Source organism: Pipra filicauda, unplaced genomic scaffold, assembly GCF_003945595.2.
Source record: "Pipra filicauda isolate LSUMZ 115617 unplaced genomic scaffold, ASM394559v2 scaffold58_size5111680_pilon, whole genome shotgun sequence".
Lineage (NCBI taxonomy): Eukaryota > Metazoa > Chordata > Aves > Passeriformes > Pipridae > Pipra > Pipra filicauda.
Window position 1 is genome coordinate 3,263,172 of NW_024104742.1, and position 19,766 is coordinate 3,282,937.

General features: G+C 38.0%; 1 protein-coding gene across 5 annotated transcripts in view; it reads right to left on the reverse strand.

Moving 5' to 3' along the window:
* Positions 1 to 19,766, reverse strand: part of TENM1 (teneurin transmembrane protein 1) — a 649,978-nt gene that overhangs the window by 215,355 nt on the left and 414,857 nt on the right. For all 5 annotated transcript variants that reach the window (XM_027716459.2, XM_027716460.2, XM_027716458.2 and 2 more), the window contains one exon: positions 17,628 to 17,906. In XM_027716459.2, coding sequence (XP_027572260.2) covers positions 17,628 to 17,844 — 217 coding nt within the window. In that variant the 5' untranslated portion in view covers positions 17,845 to 17,906. The remainder of the gene's footprint in view (positions 1 to 17,627; positions 17,907 to 19,766) is intronic.

Consider the following 19,766-nt stretch of genomic DNA (forward strand, 5'->3'; position numbering starts at 1 on the left):
CACAACTCTGTGTACGCTTTTGCACACTGAACTTACTCCAGTGGGTTAATCAGCAGGTGCACCTTACGTGGTTCAAAATGAGAGGAAGGGCAGACCAGCTACTTGTGGTGTAAGAGACTCAGACAGATACAGGAAGAGAGGGAAGAAGTAAGGAAGAAATGTAAATGGGGAAAGTGAAGATCATGTTCATTTTTGGAAGCAATACATATGCATCCTCCTAAATGAGAAATTTTGAGGGCTATTGAGCACTGCGAAATTCAGTGTGTTCAACGGCCCTTAAAATTTCTCATTTCTCACCTGAGGACTGTGGTTTACTGGCTGCACACTGGACTTGAGAGAGAATTAAATGGGCAGAGATCTTAAGCTACTTCATCAGGGCATTCGTGTAACACAACCCGCTACATAAATTTTTGAATGCTTTTGTGTATTCACATTTCATTTAGTCAAAGATCTTACTTGTTTCCATGTAGAGAACATGCCACATCATTCCTAGGACAATATAATTCAAAGATATTAAGCTCCACTAACCACACCTAAGAAAATGATTAAGGAAGAAATCAAAAATCAATTAATTTGCAAAAGTCCATTACACTGACTATGAATTTGCTTTATAAACCTCATGTTTATCACCAATTACATTATTACCACAACCCAAAACTGAGTTTTAGTTGCATTTATTTTAATTTAAAAAGATATACAGATTACACATAAATAACAAGCACATAAAAGATACCATTTGAATTTTTATCCTTGTATAGAAAATGCATTTTATTGTACATGTTTTTCTTTGCTATATTTCAGCTTTTCCTTGCATTCCCTTATTTATGTTGCTCACTTTCTTATATTAATCTCCAGTTACCACCAGAGATGATAGAAAGTTAAAAATAACAGTAATAACAAATAAAGAAGGAATAAAAGAGGAATCAGAGTCTGCTACAACACTGAGTTCATGAAATTTGCAGATTAGGCAGCTAAGGGATTAGGAAAGGAGGATGCACTTTCAGGAAACTTTGGCTTGTTAAATTTATGAGGAAGAAAGAAATCTTTATTCCTCAGGTCCTTCCCCAGAGGAACCAGAGGATGAGACTCCAACCCATGCCTCATGGCAAATATCTTTCTAGTCTTTTCTTCAGAATAATTCTTCAAGCTTAAAGAAAGAGGACAGGAGGAGACTGAACCTAATTTTAAATATGTTCCTGGAGTCCTAAGATACTAATTTTTATTACTATTAAAATCAACATGAATAAGGAACGTACTTCTTAAATTCTGCACAGAAATTATCCTGATCCTGTGAGGATGTAGATAAACTTTCTCTCTCCTTAGAAGTAGAATATTCTTTTTAGAGATCGAATTTTTAATGTTAAAGATTTTATTTTTAAAGAGTTTTTTAACTAACAAGATGCCAGAGGAGGCTTTTGGAGCTACAATGTGGGTCTCACTTTAATTTAGGAAGAAACATTCTCAGTATGAGATTGAGTAGGAATTTAATCCTTGAAGTTCAAATACATCTTAAATATTGCTGACTACAGTCTTTCCTATTCCAAAAGTGTGGCTTTATGAGGTAAAGTACTTTCATTCACAGGATTCTGTTAAAGAGAAATTTCTATTGCAGGTACTCATAAATATCTCCCTTTTAATGAATTTTAGAGTTATAAAACCATAGCAAATGCCAGGCATTAGCATTTAACCTAAATTTCTCATAAAGGAAACCAGCTTAATCTCAAATAATGACCACACTAACTCTACCCTATTAAAGACAAGAGGGAAAAAATACAATTATCACAGATGAGGAAGAACCTCAATATAATTTCTGAGGATAAATTAAATTCTTCTAATGCTACAGTTGAAATTGAGTTTGGAAAAGCTTGTCTTACAATATATTCACTTACAATTTCATTCTCCATATGCAAAAATCTATTAAGAAATGAAGAATTTTCAAGGAAAAAGATTTTCTGTTTCCAAAAACTCTATTCTAAGAGAAAAGCACTCCAATTTTTTTTCAAGAATTTTAAAAGTTCCTTGGCTCTAAAATAATTTTTCTATTACAGGTTTTGGCATTTGTGAATGTGTTTGAGGGAAGCAATAGATAATGTATCCTTTGTTCTTCTGATTAAATTTTCAAAATTAAAGGTAGAGAAGGCAGCACTTAGGCTTTAGGTCACTGTGACTGTCTCAGAGTAAGCATCTGCCAAGTGCATAACTTTGTGATGATAGGAAGACTTTTAGAAAGCTGCTATCAACAGAGATTTACCAGAAATGTTCTCCTTTATGATGGACTATTCAACAGACCCAAGGCACTCGGATCACAGGTGCTGTGATCAAAAAGAATGATCAGAGTAACTCAGTTCCTCACCTTAACTTTCACCAGAAACTACGAAGCTCTAATAGAACTTTAAAGTAGCTTAAGAGAGTATCAAGGGTATTACCAGCCATCCTCCTCTGAAGTGACAGGAGTGGAAGGCAGACAGCAAACGGATGCAGAGGAAGGTGGTTTTGATCCCCCTGTGCCCCTTTCAGTGAATGCTCAGTGAAGGAATTATTTCAGACAGGGAACAGCACAAACAAGAGGAAGGTTTCAGCAGGATTGCACTGACCAAGTCGCACTTCTTCACGTTCCTGGTGACTGTTAAAAAAGCTGAAAATTAGGAAAAAGTATTTGCAAAGGAGCAGATGTCACAGAGAGGTCTAAGGACCTAGAGGCAAAATCCCTTAAAGGAGGGGGTGATGCACAGGCAGTCACCAGGAACACCTTATGTGTGTGTGCGTGGGTACAGAACAAAAACAGCACAGACCAGGAGAACAGTCCTTGTGCACAAGAGCACGAGGACCAGTAGCTGCTGTCACTGTGCTGCCATCACAGAAACAAAGAAAACAGGAGCAACAGCCTGTCCTGGGGTGTGAGGTCCCAGGAGCTGTGCTCAGCAGGAGGCTCTTGGCCTCCATGTAAAAGCTTGACAAATCCCAGTCTGCTGCTTCCAGTGGCTCCAGGTCTGCTGGTCACAGCAAGCAGACACACATTCTGCCAGACACCCTCTTCAGGTCTTGGGGAACAACCCCATAAATGCTGCCAATCGTGAAAGTATGTCTGACTCCCCTCCCAAGAATTCACAGCTAAAATGACTGTCTAATGGAGCCAAAATTTGGAATTTTCATCATCATTTTCTTGGTAGGATGTCTAAGATCTGTCTAGACCTAATTTTATATTTTTTTTTCTTTAAATAACTGAAATTGGAAACAGTTTTGGGCATCAACAGCCCATCCTCGTGCTCAAAGGAGGGCCAAGTTAGATCAGGGTGACCAGAGCTCTTAATGAAGAATAGCAGAGTCCTCCTACAGAGCAATGACTGTTGACCAGAGCACTAATGTGGAACACAGAGTGTTATGAAGCATTTTAAAGCCATCTCTTAGGTGAGGTTTTCAAAAGACACTGGGTTAGGCCCCAACAATAAAAGTGAAAATCCATCCCATAAATAGATTTTTCACTTTTACCCATAAATTCCCCATAAATTTACTCACCACTTTTTAGTATGTAATCACCTTTGCCACTGGAAAAAAAGCCCAAATCAACTCAAAGATGTCCTGTTAGGACAGCAAAACAGTTTGACTTTGACTTATTTCAGATTAGAGGAGCAAGTATTTGCACTTCTTTTTCCTCTTTTCTTTTTTCCAGATCATGCAAAAATTTACACACAAGGATCATGATCTTAATAAATTACATCTACTGTGAAAGCAGTGTATTCTTTAATTTAGACTGAACTGCTAAATTTAGTCCAGCAAGTACACCCTTCAGATTAATCTTGGAAGAAGGAAGAGAAAGCATGAGCATGTGCACCAGCTCTTCAGTACTTCCATTCACATCCAATTACATCCCACTGCCAATCTGACACCAATGAGAACATGAAAGACACCTTGGCACGTCCGTTCCCTTTGATTAGCCAACTGGGGATACAACTTGTCAGTCAAAAAACCCTCCTCCCCCAAAAAACTCTTGAGGGGTTTGTCATCAAATGTTCCATCTGATCAAGAAATGGGAGATTTAACTGCCTTCAAATAATTCTGACCACTCCTGCTCCCCTCTTTCCTCAGGTGTCCAGTTTACCAAAGAAATGTCAATAACAGCAGTTCAAACTTAAAGGTCAGTTCTGCTGCAGTTTAAGTAATATTAAAACAATTGAATGAAAATCATTGGGTTTGCATATCATATTTTTTACACCTACAATCGCAGTAACTTTTTCAACTGGTTAACTAATTTCCTTGCAAGACCTGTATTAGATTTTCAAATATTTCCAGATAGTGCTTCTTCTACACCGTATTTCTAAAAGTAACTATATAAGTTACATTAACATTCCGTATCAGGAACTGCAAAACAATAACTTTTTGTTTTATACCATCAAAATGCATCAAAGAAACTAAGCTGAAAGTGGTGGCATCATTCCAAGTGTGCATGCCCAGAAAATACACTGTGGTTTTCTTACACCACTATCACACAACATCATTGCTATTTAAGTTAAAGAAACACATCTTAAAACATCTTTTAACCTTAAATGCACATCATGGTTACCAAGGAAAGATGAAAATCTGAGACAACTGTGTCAGATAATAAAGTTCCTAAGCACACAATACGGTATCTACAAGATTTTCCATCTCAAGATTTGATGTAGAGCTCCCAAAGAGGGAAGTACAACTGTCATTCCAGTGCTGCACCTAAAGGAACTAAGTATGCAAATTCCAAAGCCCATCAAATCAAAAGAGCTCTGAACATTTTCATTGTATAAACAAGAGCTGTGAGATCCCATGATCTGTCATTGAAATTTTTCCAGACTTTAGGAACACAGCCACTACATGATGAAACAACTCCAATATTTTTAGGAGCACTTGGCTACAATTTTTTCAGCTCTACACCTCTTCAATTTCCTTGCTTTTTCTTAATGAGAGCTCTAATTGTTTCAAAATACTAAGTTGCTTATTTAGATATGTGATACTCACTTTAGCAGCTATTCTAGTCTCTGACTTTGAAACCTCCAGCCTGTGATTTAATCACACAGTATTTTTATCTTTTACACAGACACAGCCATGTAATTGATAGCTGGGAAATAACAAGTCACTGACTGGTATTAAAATGTGATTGCTCGCTGTTGAAAATTAGCAGGCAGGCACCTGCTCTTTCTAATGCAAATCACAGGTAATGTTAACTATCCACAACTAAACCCAAAACCCCTTCATCATCAAATAAATGGAGACATATGTATTGCTAATGTGTATAAAGATGGTTGGGAGGCTGACTACCCAACGTGATAGAGCTGGCAGTTGTTACCAACTTTCTTAGATGAATCCTGAAAAAGGAAATCAGAAAGTAAAATCATTTGTTTGGATCTTAACAGACCAAAAACCACAGGAGGAATTGCCCACAGTATTAGCATTCCCCACAAAAAAACCTGCTTCTCAAGTTTTTTAGCATCTGCCTTGGAGACATTTGTGGAATAGAAGATGCACACCAGTAACCTTCTTCAGAGCTAACATACCTTGCATTCTACAGCCGTGGGCAACTGAAAGCCTGGGAGCTCTCCGTAATTCCTGGCTCTGCAAAGGTGCTCGATCAAGGATGCCTGGGAAGAGTCAGAGAAGCCTCCACAGCAGCTGAGAGTACTCTAACCCAAAGAAAATAAATCAAACGCAAACGGCACTAACAGATCAGCCCACAGTGGCTCTGTAAAGTCTGCCATGCCCTGAAGGAAAGCTTGCCATAGGCAGATAAGCAAAGCTCACACCCTGTATTGCCAGAAATACTTTGTGCCTCCTTATTAAAAAATTCACACAGTTGGAGGTGAACTAATTGAGGCGGTGGAGACAGTAACACAGAAGGCACTTAAAATGTAATTAAGCCATGATCAGAAAAGGCACACATAAGGGAGAAAGAACTGAAAACAGATACTCCAGGGAAATACCAGATTCAAGCAAAAATGAGAGCAATTGTGTATTAAATCATGTTCAACGACATTTATATGTACTGCTAAAAGAATCTGTGCAGAATTCAAACACTAGGGCCACAGCTAACCAGGAAAAAAATGCAATATACACCTTTGTCTTAGATAACCTTCACGTGCTTTAATGCACACCATGGGGACAGGTGTTTTGAGAGGAAGAAGGCAGCCATTTCCTGCACCTGAGCAATTCGGAATCATGCTGAGGATCTAACAACAGGAATGCTTATAGGAGCATTGAGTGTCTCAATTCTTTCAGTTTTATTCTACAAAAACACTTTAGCTCTACTGTTGGCTGTTCTCAAAGGACTGTAGCAGCAACTATTTCATCTACTGTCAAGCATAGGTCACACATGCACTCACTATATTAAGGAGAGGAAAAAAACTCCAAAACTACAAGACTTAAAACATGTAACTATAAACTTCACAATTTTAACACATAGAAAATTCCCTCTGCAGTAAATACTGCAGTCTAGAGAGACTTGGTCATAGTCTACAGAAAGAAATGCCTGTTTTTCCTTCAGTGTTAACTATTTTACAGGGAAAATAATCTATCAGAAAAAAATACAAGCTAATATCCAGTTTTGTATGGATCTTTTTTTTCAGATTAAAAAAGGGAAATGCTTAAGTATCCTTTTGTGAAAAGGTTTCTTCTAGCAGACAGCTCTATGTGCTAAACAGACCTTAAAATCCTTTTCCCCTGTTTTTTCCTATTAAATTTGTTTCATGCAAACCTGCTGAGTGCAGAGTCTTCAGCTCCCCATAGAGTGTAAAAGTCACATGTGGATTTCGCCTTTTTTCACATTATTCTCCATTTGGTATTGTCTCATTTCCCTACCAGCTGCTTCACCATTTCCTGAGCTGCACCATCTCGTACTGTGTCCAATATTAGACACAGCAGTGACACAGCAAATGGGAAATAAACAGCACAGCTGATCAGGACAACTGGCAAAGGATGCAAGCAGCACATCCAGAAGTGGTTATGAGTGAAAAACACCAAAACATTTGGTCGTAGGAGCTTAAACCACTTATCTTTAAAAACAAAGCAACAGCCTCTCTGACTTGACTGTAATCAGAGAGAGCTCTGATAAACCAGTCCGAGTCTTATTTCAGTGGACACAGCAAGAACTGAGCACTGAATTAGGAGCAGATATTTTTCAATGCTAGAAAGGAGGGAAGGTTGGGCTTGGGCTCAGGGGGTCTGAACATGAGAATAACTCAAAACCAAGAAGGATGAACAGTGAGATGCCATGTAGCAGTGGAGAAAGTGAACAGAGGACAAAGACCTATTTCCATCAGGCTAATAAAAAGTACGTAATTGGACTATCTCAACAACATACAGATTTAAAAGAGTATGTACCTCCCTCATTGCTGTCCCCTTCCCACATCTCCCTGCTTTACTTAAGTTCAAAATAAGGAATGAATAATGCACAGGGGCAGGGCTATGGAACAGAGACCAGGATAGAAAACCAAACACTGAAAGAGGAGCAGTCTGTTGATGCTCTGCTACTGAGAAACTAAAGAGACACTGGATAGAAAATGTCACAAGTCAGTATTTTCCTGTTTAATACAGCTGTCTTCTTGCTTAGACTAGTTTGCTGAAATTATAAGAGGCAGATTTGTTGAGCATGTTTTGAGGCTAATTTTTTAAAAAATGATACAAATACTAAAATTATGTTGCGTGTTGTCAAAGACAACACCAGTAAATGCCTCATTTGCAAAGAATCTGCTACTGAACTCTAACCAGTTCAGGCACAGACTGATCTCTTACCACAATTATTGTAGCTGTTTAGAACTTTTACTAATTTTAGTAATAATAACAATAATAATAATACTTACAGAACAGAAAGAAAACAGCATTTTTTCTTGTTTAGTAGGTTTTATTAGCCATTAAAATATATTTTACACATATAATTCTTCTAAAAAGATCATCAAATTGAACTGAAATATAGGTACTTGCAGCAACATTATTCCACTCAATTGGCAGTCGGGATAAAGCCATTACTGCATCCAATTTAAGGACTGAGATTTCTTTTAGTAACTACAATCTTATAGAAAAACTTGAAAATACTGAAATATAGTGTCTGAACACTCAGTTGGTCATATTAGGTATCTAAACTTGAGCACCAAGTTACAGCAAAGAAGCACCTTGTTTGTGTCCACTGTGCTGTTAACTCGAGTGAGGGATTTAAAGCAGCACACGGAAAGATGAGTGACAGATGCCTTGGTTTTTTTTTTTTTCTCCTAATACATCAAGCATTGTCTGAAGGAAGAGTTTTCTAACCCTCAGCATGGTCATTTGACCCAAATCTGATAGCACAGATGATGGAGCATTATTAAAGCATGAGGAATCATAAGCTTCATGCTGCCAAAACAGTGACAGCAATGACCGGTTGCGTGAGAAGTTTGGTTTGTTTGTGTGGAGCTGCTGAGAGATGATGATAATTACCTGTGAAATGAATATTCATCACATGGGTGAATTCAAGGCTGCCTAATACTTCACTGGAGAGTGGGAATAATGCTAGGGAGAAGTTGGCCAAAGCAGACTCAGCTCACTTTGTACTGAGGTCTAGTGCAGCTGTATGACACAGGTGCCAGGAATTCACGAACTGGAGAAACAGCCTGCAGCAGGCAGACCTATTCCCTGTGTTAGTTCCTAAATACAAAGCTGAAAATTAGCTAAATAGCTTTTTTATTTCTGAATGTATGCCCATCCCTACTCCAAGGAATACATTCTTGCTACTGTTTCTGCAAGCAGTAAATAGCATTGAGGTATCCAATGCTACCCCTTTCCTTTTCTCCACAAGTCCAAAATCTTACCCTGTCACAGAACATCTTGCTTCCTTAGAGAAATAAAATTTTTCAGAGGCAGCCATTTCCAAAGGTACAGTTTGCCTCTGCCAACTTCTTTGTGAGCAGCACAAGCCTCCAGCCATCTGAACATCTGGGAACTGCCCCAGAAGCACAACAGCCACCACAGTGTGACTGAAGTAGAGGAGTTTCAACTCATTAGTGAGTTTTTTTTTTTCTTCTTTTGCCAATAGATGTCATCAGCAAATAAATGAAAAAAACCCAAATGAACCAAAAAACCTCAAAAGAAAATGTCTGTGTGCCAAAAATCCTCAGATGCTTAAAAAAGCAATGTAAGAAGCAAACTGGACTGTTTTGAAGGACCTTTCCTTTTATGACCAAAAATGAGTTGAACAGCCCCGGGATAACAGACTTGAGAAGACAGAGGACACATTGTCCAACAGGACAATGGAAGAAGAAGGACACCACCTGTATGTTCTGGGTCCAAACGAGTGTGGAGTGAAGCTATGACAGCCCTTAACTGCAAAGCAGTGGTATTTAAGTGAGCAGCAGGAACTAAAGCTGTGGTGAAGGTAGTGGTAAAGGCACACAGGTATCACCACCTGGATGACTGCTCTAGAGTCACACGGAAGGCAGGTGTGACCCAGCCCACTGACCAGGGTTGTCACTGATCTTCATCCCTGTGCTTTCCTCTCCTGGGAAACAAGACAAACTTTGATAGTGGATGGTACCACTGAAGTAGTAAAAGTGTGGGGAGGAGCCAAGGGATACTTTAAAAACATGCATCAATAAGATCTTCAAAATTCTGATCCATCAGGGAGGTCATAAAGATGGATAAATAATTCAGTAAGTAAGGTTTTGTCTTTCAATTGTCTGAAAGCAGATTAGTTTTCTAAGCATACAATAAAAATAAACTATTAGCATCCATCCTTGAACGCTGAAAGTCTACAGATCAATAGCCAACAATTCAATAATTAACTGCAAACATTTAAGTAATTGCTACTACAGTATCAGCTTAAACTCACACCTATAGGCATAATTCTCACTGATACCAGGAAGAGTCATATCCCTAGAATCAACAGCTCAATTAATCCTTTGAGAATCTGTATGCAAACCAAACAAACCAAATAAATTCTACAAATATTTCCTTTCCAAAACCACTAATTACACACTTCTGACAAAACACTACTCAAGGTTAGGTATTGGCACACGCTACAATACATAATTTGTAATGTAGTCCTTTGTTGTTAAAGACACAAATATTATTTTGTGATTTACAGTAGTATGACAAGTGAAGGCAAAGGACCAATTGCCCACAGAATTAGTATTAAAAACACGTGGTTTTTCTCCCAGAAGCCATGGGCAGCATAACCTGATGCTGCTTCTCTGTAGCTAATAACAGCTTCCTCTACAGCTCCCTATCACCTGTAAAGCAAGGTGATAGTCCTTGCTCACATGATTGGGTTTTTCTTGGCAGTTTAAAAAGCAAGTGTGGAGCTAAGCACCTTACATCAAGTCAGTGGCAACACCCAACTTTTCAGATACTACTGTTTTCAGTTATGAGAGAAAAAGACCAGGATTTCTGTAATAGCCTATTTTTGTGTACAATAGTCCAGTTGCTAATGTTCTCTCTTACAGATACACAACTTCTATAGTGGTCATGAATTCTAGAACATTAATACTGAATAAAGCATAATTTTTTTACAAAACTTAGCATTTATATCTCATTAGTCACAGTGCTAACATTATAATTTCAATTTGCTGGCTTTATAATCTCTTGGTGACTTTCACAGCAACTGCTTATTTTTTGGTACGTGACTTTTCTAGATCCTCAGACTATTTTTCCTGAGGTTACAGCTGGAAGTGACTTAAACCTTACTCAGTATTCACAAGTTTCTTATATAACTGGTGCTTAGGGGATGGGGGTAGTGAAAGAATCGGTCTGCTGGTGTTAAACATTACCTTATTTCTTCCACGCTGTTTCTCCCATCTGAGCTAAAGATACTTCACCCAGTTGCAAAGCATTCCTAATGAGTGACAGTCAGCAGGAAACTGATTTTGAACAGCTTCCAACCAAACTGAAACTTTGAAAAGAGAACCTTAGATTTTAAATGACATTCGCAATTTATTTCACATAAAGATCTACACTAGGTCAGAAGTATTTGAGTCTCATTCTCCAAAGAAAAACTAATTCAAGTTCTATATGGGTTAGGATACACCCACCCTGCTGTTTATCCGGATATGCAGCAATGTCATTGACTCACTGAGCTACTTCTTGACAGTTCTTCATTTTGAGAGGTACAAAACCTTCTGACAGATACATAAATGAGAAACCCCAGGAAGAAATGTTATTTTGTTTCAGCATCTGCTCTACAAATGAAGATAAGCAAACCAGATTTCTAGTTCCAGAAAATGACAGCTCTTCTTTGTTTCAGAAAAGAGTGACATGAAAGACACAGCAAGAGTATGTATATTAAAACAGCTTGTAGGGCAGAGGCAGAGCCATGCTCTGGTTCCCAAGCTCTGTGACACCCACATCCTCACTTGGTCTTCATACTTGTTCATATCTTTTAACTTATGACATCATCTTGGACACTTTTAAGTGTTACAGGAAGAGGGTCTATTAATATAGCAAGAACATTTAACAACTATAATTCCAGGTTTTGACAAATAGAATTCCAAAACATTAATTCAAAAGTTTAAGCCTCTCCTCTACATATTCCATTGGTATTGGGCACAAGTTACAGCCAAGGTTGCCATATCTCATAGAATCATAGGATGGTTTGGGCTGGAAGAGACCTTAAAGATCATCTAGTTCCAATCCCCCTGCCATGGGCAGAGAAGCCACTCACCAGATCAGGTTGCTTAGGGTTGCAAGGGCCAACCTGCCCTTGAGCACTTCCAGGGACTGGGCATCCACATACACCTTGGTTTCTGTTACACTCTTTGGGTTACTCTGCCCTTCTGATTTTTATTTCTATGATTTCTGGCATTTGATACCATGGAAAACTGGTAGTTCAGAGAAGAGAATGGGAACAAGGATAGTTTATATCTGTGCACTGACAAATGGATTGTTAAGCTTGTGTAACATTTGGAGAATTTTTTTTTATTCTTTACATGAGATTTGTTAGCAGGGTATTTGAAATGCACTGTGATCCTTCTCTAGTTTATTTCCTCTCTCTGTATTTTTTTCCTCCACTTTTCCCCCTCTCTTGGATACTCACTTTTTAAATCAGAAGAATTACTTATGAGAATGAAACTACTTTTGATCATATGAGGCATTTTTTCACTGAGATGATAAGACGGGATTGGAAGCAGCATTACAGGAATGGTGACAGTAGGTTACAAGCTTTTGTAACACGTTTGTAATCTAGGAACTGAGCACCCACTCATGGGAAAAAAAGTGTCTTTGCACATTCAGTTTCCTCACGTATTTTGATTTGATGAAGGGAAGGAAAAGCATTCGCCCCGTGAGATTTTAAATGAAGGCACAAACATACAGTTTCCTCACCCCAGTTATTCCAGGGAGAGAAATTTCCAATTACTTGGCAAATCAAGAAAGAATATCCAGAGGGGGTCTGAACCTAAGTGCTGCTTTTCCTTTCCTCAGAGTTTGCAGATACTCCCCACAGAGCAGAAGGCTTCAGTCCAGGAAGCCACAGGGAACTGCTCATGGCACTGTTTTTCTCCGGGAGACAGTAACATCAACGTGATTAGAACACAGACAGTCAAACAAAGCACAACACACCAGGATTCCCTATTCGTGTATGGGAATAGAGGAGGAGACAATGCACTAGAACTTTAGGAGTGTGGAGTCTTTTACTTTGCTTCATATGTATTTTTTTTGGACAATATGAAGCTCATAAACACTCAGAGCAGATGGTGTAACATGCAGCAGCAGGAGATGGAGCTTATTAGCTATCGCTTCCTTCCGCTAGTCTACAGCCCAGAAATCTGAAGGACCTTTAAATCACCCTCTACTGAGAGCTGAGTCCCTTTCATGAGACAGTACAAGGGATAAACTGTGCGCACTTAAACACATATCACTTCTTCATTATGCCTCAAGTCTCTGCTCTGAAGTGTACAGGTACAAAACGTGCTTAAATCAAGTTCTCAGAAGATTTGCTAAAATTAGCAAAATAATGCTGCAAACAACACTAAAAGTCTAAAATTTAAGTGTCTGGCATTTGCAAAAAAAGAGAAAAAAGATTCTAGTAATACAAAATACGTCACCAGTTTTTATACTAGCCCTGTTATTTTAATAATAGTACAGTACCAGAAGTCTTCTATTTTTCTTTTAATTTTTCTTCCTTAAATTATAGCATTTCAAGAAAAACTATTTGCAAAAATAATTGGTTTCATTTGTGATCAATCTGTTCCTACCTTCCTCTTAAAGTACTCAGGAATGCTTCATTCCACTGTGCTACAATCACCTTCCACAACAGCTCAAGGCACAGCTCTAAACAAATTATACAGCTTAAAGGTTAAAAAAAATCCCTTCATTAACCAAAAAATCTCATCATAAAGAAAACATAGGGAACAAGAGAGATGTAAATAACCACTCTGCTGAAGAAATCCAAACTACCACATTTCTACTGCATAGCAGTAGTTCTCTTAAGAGTTTTTCTCTTTTGACATTCTTTTCCTTATCTTTCTCAAAACTAATAACCTCCATTCCAGCTGCAAACCTAAAAAATGCATTTTACTGTGTCCTGTTCACATGTCAATAAATAGACATTTTATTTTGATAGTTTTTATGCCATGAATGGCCCCAAAATATGTAACTAGCAGGCAGTGCTATTCCATCAGGGTAGAACAGTTACCACTGATCATACTTGACCTCCACTTTCTTAATAACAGGAGTTTGGGGGTGCCTCCCAGTAAAATATTCCCCTTCATTAACTGTGGAAATTTATAAGCATGGAGTCCTAAATTCACCCAGGTAAGTGCTCCAAATCTCTATTAAAACAATGAAAAATCACAGTCACTCTGCTGGCATCAGCTTCACCTGGGAGAGCTCACAAGACCACAGATTTGTGGTTTGTTAGATTATTATTCTTGTCTTATAGATAACAGATTCAGGGGTGAAACTAAAAAAGGCTTTTTTACCTTTATACATAATTTAAAAATAAAATAATTGAAACAAAAAATACACGCAACATACAGACCAAATTCAACTCTCTCCATGGCCCTGGTACAGACACAAAGCAGATCTGCTGCCCTGAGTGGATTTACATAATTCTGGAACCTGAGTAGAATATGGTTATTATGTAAAAAGCTTTTGCCACTTCACAGATGACAAAACACCACCATGACATTTTCCTGACAGGACAATTTCCTACCAGTGCTTGTCAGCACGCCTTTTATTTATGTCTAAGATGATAAGTAAAACTGGTTTTGACCGGTCGTATGATGTTAAGAGTTACATGTGTTTAAATGTTCCTTCCTGGTAAGCTGAAAATTGCTGAACTTTAATGCATAGCAAAACAGACCGCCTATTTCTGAGCCTCACATGTAGCTTTTCCCTCCTAAGGAAAGAAAGTGCTGTTCAGCACTAAAACATTTCTATTGCCTCTGTGTCTCCTCGCCATTGCTAGGATGTAACAGAGGGCAGAAATGAGAACTGGATGACAACAGCAGTAAGCCTAAAAAGAGAGGATGAGACAGAAGTGGCCTTAGGCAGAAAGAGCTTTCCTCACACTGTGACCCAGGCCTCTCTATGGAGCCAACGGAGCTCATTTGAGGAAGATTTTGAACATTTAGCTGGATCTGTTGCTCTCTTGAAGATAATTTCATATACCTGTTTTACCAAACATTACTTATGTCACCACTCTGGAGCTTTTGTCCAGAAAAAGGTTTTCCTTACTTCTTGGACTAAAAGCAGAGTCGGCCAATTCTTTGTGAAGCACTCTAAGATGTCATTTCCTAGAATACTAGTAATCATGATTTTCTCACACAGATTTACCAGAAAATATTTGCTGTTGGATCCTCCAATGGAACAACTCCATTTTGCTTTACCCATAATGCAGTTCCATATATTTATCTTGCCAGGAAATACACGTTTGTCTAAGCAGAAATTTACTGCCGTATGCTCATATTGTTAACAATCAATAAACTTTATCATGCCAGTGACTCGATCCCAGATGCTTATCCTATGAGGAATTCATTCCTCTAAACCAGTGTTTTCAACAAATCTATAATTAACCTAAAAGCCAGAAAGCTTTTCTGTATTGCCAGTATTTGTAGAGTACAGGTTCTTTCACATTTACTTTAGTGGAAACAGAGAAAACTGCGGAAGAAAACAGTTCTAATTATGTAAACACGTCACAAATAAGCTCGAGGTGCAATCTATGTATAGTACAACTATGAGAACTTTTTTCCCCGCACAGCCAAGTCCATCAATGAGTTTCCCAGCAAGAGCAACATTTCTGACAACTTCTGCCAATTCTACCCCATCTCTTTCAAGTACAAAACAACGTGTTTACCAATTCTTCCAAGAATTAATTTACTATGTTTGCCAGTATCTCCAAACTACATGATATCAGGTCTGCCAAGAATTTACTTCATAAAATCTTCTTGCCAGGATGAGATATTGCAGATTTACATATCTTCAGACAAGCAGGATTCTGAATGCTCCAGTGACTAAGAGAATGCATTTTTAGATGTACACATTATGCATTTAGCACTGACTCTTTACTAGTCAATGACACTTTGTCAGGAGAGTTTTGTATCTGCTCCCATTCAGTTGTTAGGCCAAACTTTGTTTGGCTTGTGGTGGTATTTGTTAAATCTTGAATTGTCTGGTAACTGCAAGTTTCTGATTTAAGTAACTCCAGACACACAATTCGTCTTGCACTGGACTCTCCATGAGTGACACAAGTACTAGACCTGAAGAACAGCACCTAAAAATCATTGTTTAATGAACAGATCAATTCTATACTTACTGTTTGCTTTTTCATCCTACAACATGAGTGCAAAACACCTGTTGGTCTGCACAAGCACATAACTGATTCCTTACAGGTCAGTCCTGAATAAGTGGGGTAAGTTCATGCCTGACAACTTCTTGCAGAAATGCACAGTAATTTGGCTAAAAATATTAATGCAATTGCTTTCAGAGGCAATGTTCTGGAAGAATAAATTCAACATGACACAGAGGCTGGTTTCTTATGCCTACAGTAGTGTGACTGCAACCCTTTTATATGTGCCCAAGCTAGTGATGCTACAGCTGACATGAATATCAATAACAACAAAGCTTTGCAAAGAGGGAGCTCTTCAAGGCCCTGGTCCCTGCAGAGGTTATCCTTTCACAGCCACAGTGATAAGCAATGAGGGAGTTGCTCTAAGTAGATCTACAAGTATATTTACACCATCTCCAGGCACAAAAATACAGCCATATATATCTCAGTTAACCAAACTCTCACACCGTGTTCAAGATAAAGTCACAAAAACCAAACATATCTAAGTCAAGTTTTCTATACAGTACGTTGTTGAAATCTGTGTTCGTGACTTCTTCTTTCCAAAAATTGCAGTTTTGTAACTCTTTGGAGGGAATATATGCAGATGGATTGAGCCTATCTCTGTCACCCAAAAATTATAGGTACTTTCAGTATATGAAAGTATTAAGAGTAACTTGAGTCAGAATATCTGCAGTGAAATACAAAAAAGCTGTAAGAGCTATGTAGCACAGCCTTTCTAAATTTTACATTAATTTACACATCACAGAAGAGACAAATTTTCCATCTTCAAAAAGCTTATTTTTCTTTCATTTTCTTGTAAAAAAATTATTTTTATATTCAGAAAATTGGAGAAGGCTTTTCTGGGTAAGCACTGAGGGATTGGGCTGCTTTGTGCATGTGGGTTTTTGATGTGGCTTTTTTGGGGGGGTTTGGGTTGGTTTCTTTGTTTGCTTACGAGTTGTTTGTTTTTTTAAAAAAAATACTAAAATTTTTAGCTGAGAAGCACTGGTCACACTGTAATGCAATTCAACCACTTCCTTGAGGAGCAGGGAGGGATTGCCCCTGGAACCCCTCTGCTGTTACCTTTAAAGGGACAGGACTCCCACTGCTTCTGACACACACTCTAATTCTTAAAAATATTCTTCCTGCCCCACCATCCCGCCTGAATTTGTGACAGAGCTGAAAGCAGCAGACAAGCCATTTTGTACATGCAGCACGAGTCCATCAGGGCATGCTGCAGTAAATTCTCCTCAATCCTTCCATTTCTTTAGTCTTTAGCTTTCATCTCTAACCAAAGAGTAGCTTTTCCTAACCTTAGCTCAACTATCATAAGTGCTCAAATCTTTGTCCTTATCATGCAAAAGGCTAAAATAGAAACTTACTGTCAGGTTTTTCCTTACAATACACTTATTCTCTTCAGCTTTTAAATTACTTGATTATTGATATGATTAAAAATGTCAAGAGAATTGATGCATTTGAATGAATTCACAGGCTTTGTAAGCACAAGCAGGTATAATCTGCAGCCTCAACATTGATTTTTATACCAGAATGCACCCAACATATACAAAGGTAATAAATACTCAGTGACCATTAGTAAGAAGAGTAGCTCCTACTAAAGATATATTTGTCTATGGCTAGCTTGGGATGATTTCCAGAATATCACTCAGCCCGTCCTGCCAAAAAAAGCAATTTTACTTAAAAGAATTTTTTTTCCTAAATTTTTTATATTATGGTATATATAAATATAGGTGAAAAGCAGGTTGACAGCACAAGCCTTTAAGAACAAAATGTTTGCTCATCTGCTGATAACAGGATACTGTTTCATAGTAGATAATCATTAGGTAATAACCATAATTAGTAGATAAAATAAATGATTTACCTTGTGTGGACTGGTCAATGGCTTTTCTTTTTCTGCTATGACTGTTATAGTTAAGTCTTAGCTCTTGGCTATATTCATTCAGAGTTTCTCTTGAGTCATAAGATTGCCTTTGCTTTCCCCCATCTTCACTTTCATCTGAAGAACTTGTGTAAGTTAGATCCACTTCATGTTTAACTTTTGACAGTGGCTGGTAGGGTTTGCAGTCCATCTGCTCCATCTCTGATTAAATAGGCTCAAAGTCATGAAAACAAGCAACTGGAACGCCTTAAGGAAACAGTCCTGGAAAAAACAAACCAAAAATAATAATCCTTTTCAGACATGATATAGAAATTTATCTCACTAAGGTCAAATTTTATTTTTAGTTTATATAAACCAATTAAATTGTATAAATATCACTATAATTCAGGAAAGAAACTGAACATGTCATATTTCACTGGGGGTTTTTTGTTTTAAAAATAGAAAAAAAAAAGGTACTTGAGGGAAAAAAATTAAAACCAAATCTTAAGTACTGTCCTATTAGACCAAGCAACAACTGTACCTCATGCATAAGATATGCTACAACAACTTATATTTGGTATTAAAGCTAAGATGGAACAGTTACTATTTCTCTAAAGGGATGCATATTCATCTTAAGTGAAAATAGTATTCTATGACTTTTAAAATATGAAGCCTAGAAAGCAGAAAGTTCACCCTTTTGAAATATTCTGCTGTAAATTAAATTACATTTAATCAAGAATAAGAGACTTCAAACTTTAGAAAACCACCAAACTTGTTAAAAATAAAAACATACTGCACCGTCACTCTACAAAAGCATAAGCTGCTTCAGAAATGGACATTTTCTTTTAGATTGTGTGGACATTTCAACAGGAAGAAGCTTGTACCCTGCAGTACAACCCCTCTTTTCCTTGGCGTCTCCCATCTAAACTCCTACCAACATGGGGCTTTACAGAACCATAATGGAAAACTTCAAAACTGCAGCTTGAGTTTTGCATACGTATTTGTACAAAGACATTCATTAAAATCAAGTGCATTGCTTCTGCACATGCAACTGGTGCACTTGTCCTGTATCTCTGCCTTCACTAAGCTGTTTCCATTACTAATTTTAAAGACACACTCGGTGGGAAATAACAGAGCACACTTTTTACAGCAGCACAGCTCACAAACAGGGAACTCTGTTTGGCTTTTAGATTAGCAGATATTATTAACCTAGAAAAACAAATGTAACAAAAAAAAAGAAGGCGCCTGTAAACATTACTGCTAGAAGGCCAAGAAAAACACAGAAGTTCAAAGGGATTTTGCTTAATTAAAAAGCAATTGCTCACAGCTTCTTAATGATTTTAAGGTCAGTAGCCGAGCTAAGTAAGTTTAATACTCAGTTTGATATCAGCCTATTTCCCATCTGCAATAAGGACTTTTAACCCCACACATTGCCCATTGTGAGCATACAATCGGAATCTCCAAAAGCAACACGGGAAAAGGGAAAACACACATAAGAGAAACATAAAAAGCACCTGTTCTTAGAGGGCTATAGAGACGACTAACTTTTCAAACTGTCTGAATGTTTGAGAAACAAGTGATGGTAGCTGTCACTGTGTTCCAGTATAGCAAACCTTCATCTCCTGGTTGTGTGTCCTCCCAATACTTTTGAAAGGATCACCTTCCTGAGAGGAGGGGAAAACACTGCATGTGATGTGGAAAGGGAATAAAACTTGTAACACAGTAACAGAAAAACAAAATCCAGGCCCTCAGAACCCTTGGATAGAGGAAAGGAGACAGACCACTGCAGTAGGAGTAACACCATGGAGTGCATGCCTTGCTTTCCCCATGTTTTGGGAGATTATCTGAAGAAAGAGGTTAAAGGTAAGTATTTGCTAACTAACCTGAAATGGAACAGCTCGTCAGAAGCAAACAGCACTTGGATAAAAAGCTGTTTAAAAAAAACCACAAACCAAAAAAACCTAAAAAATGCAGCTCATGTCTCCTACTTAGCAAAGAGGGCTTGAAAGCACCTAAGTCAATAAAAAACTCTTAGAGAGAGAGAAAACAAGAAAGAAGAACCAAGAAGCTGCCAGAGACCAAGGCCAGCTGACAAGGGTGTCATGGGCTGCAGCACTGAACAGAGAGATTTGGGTTCTGGAT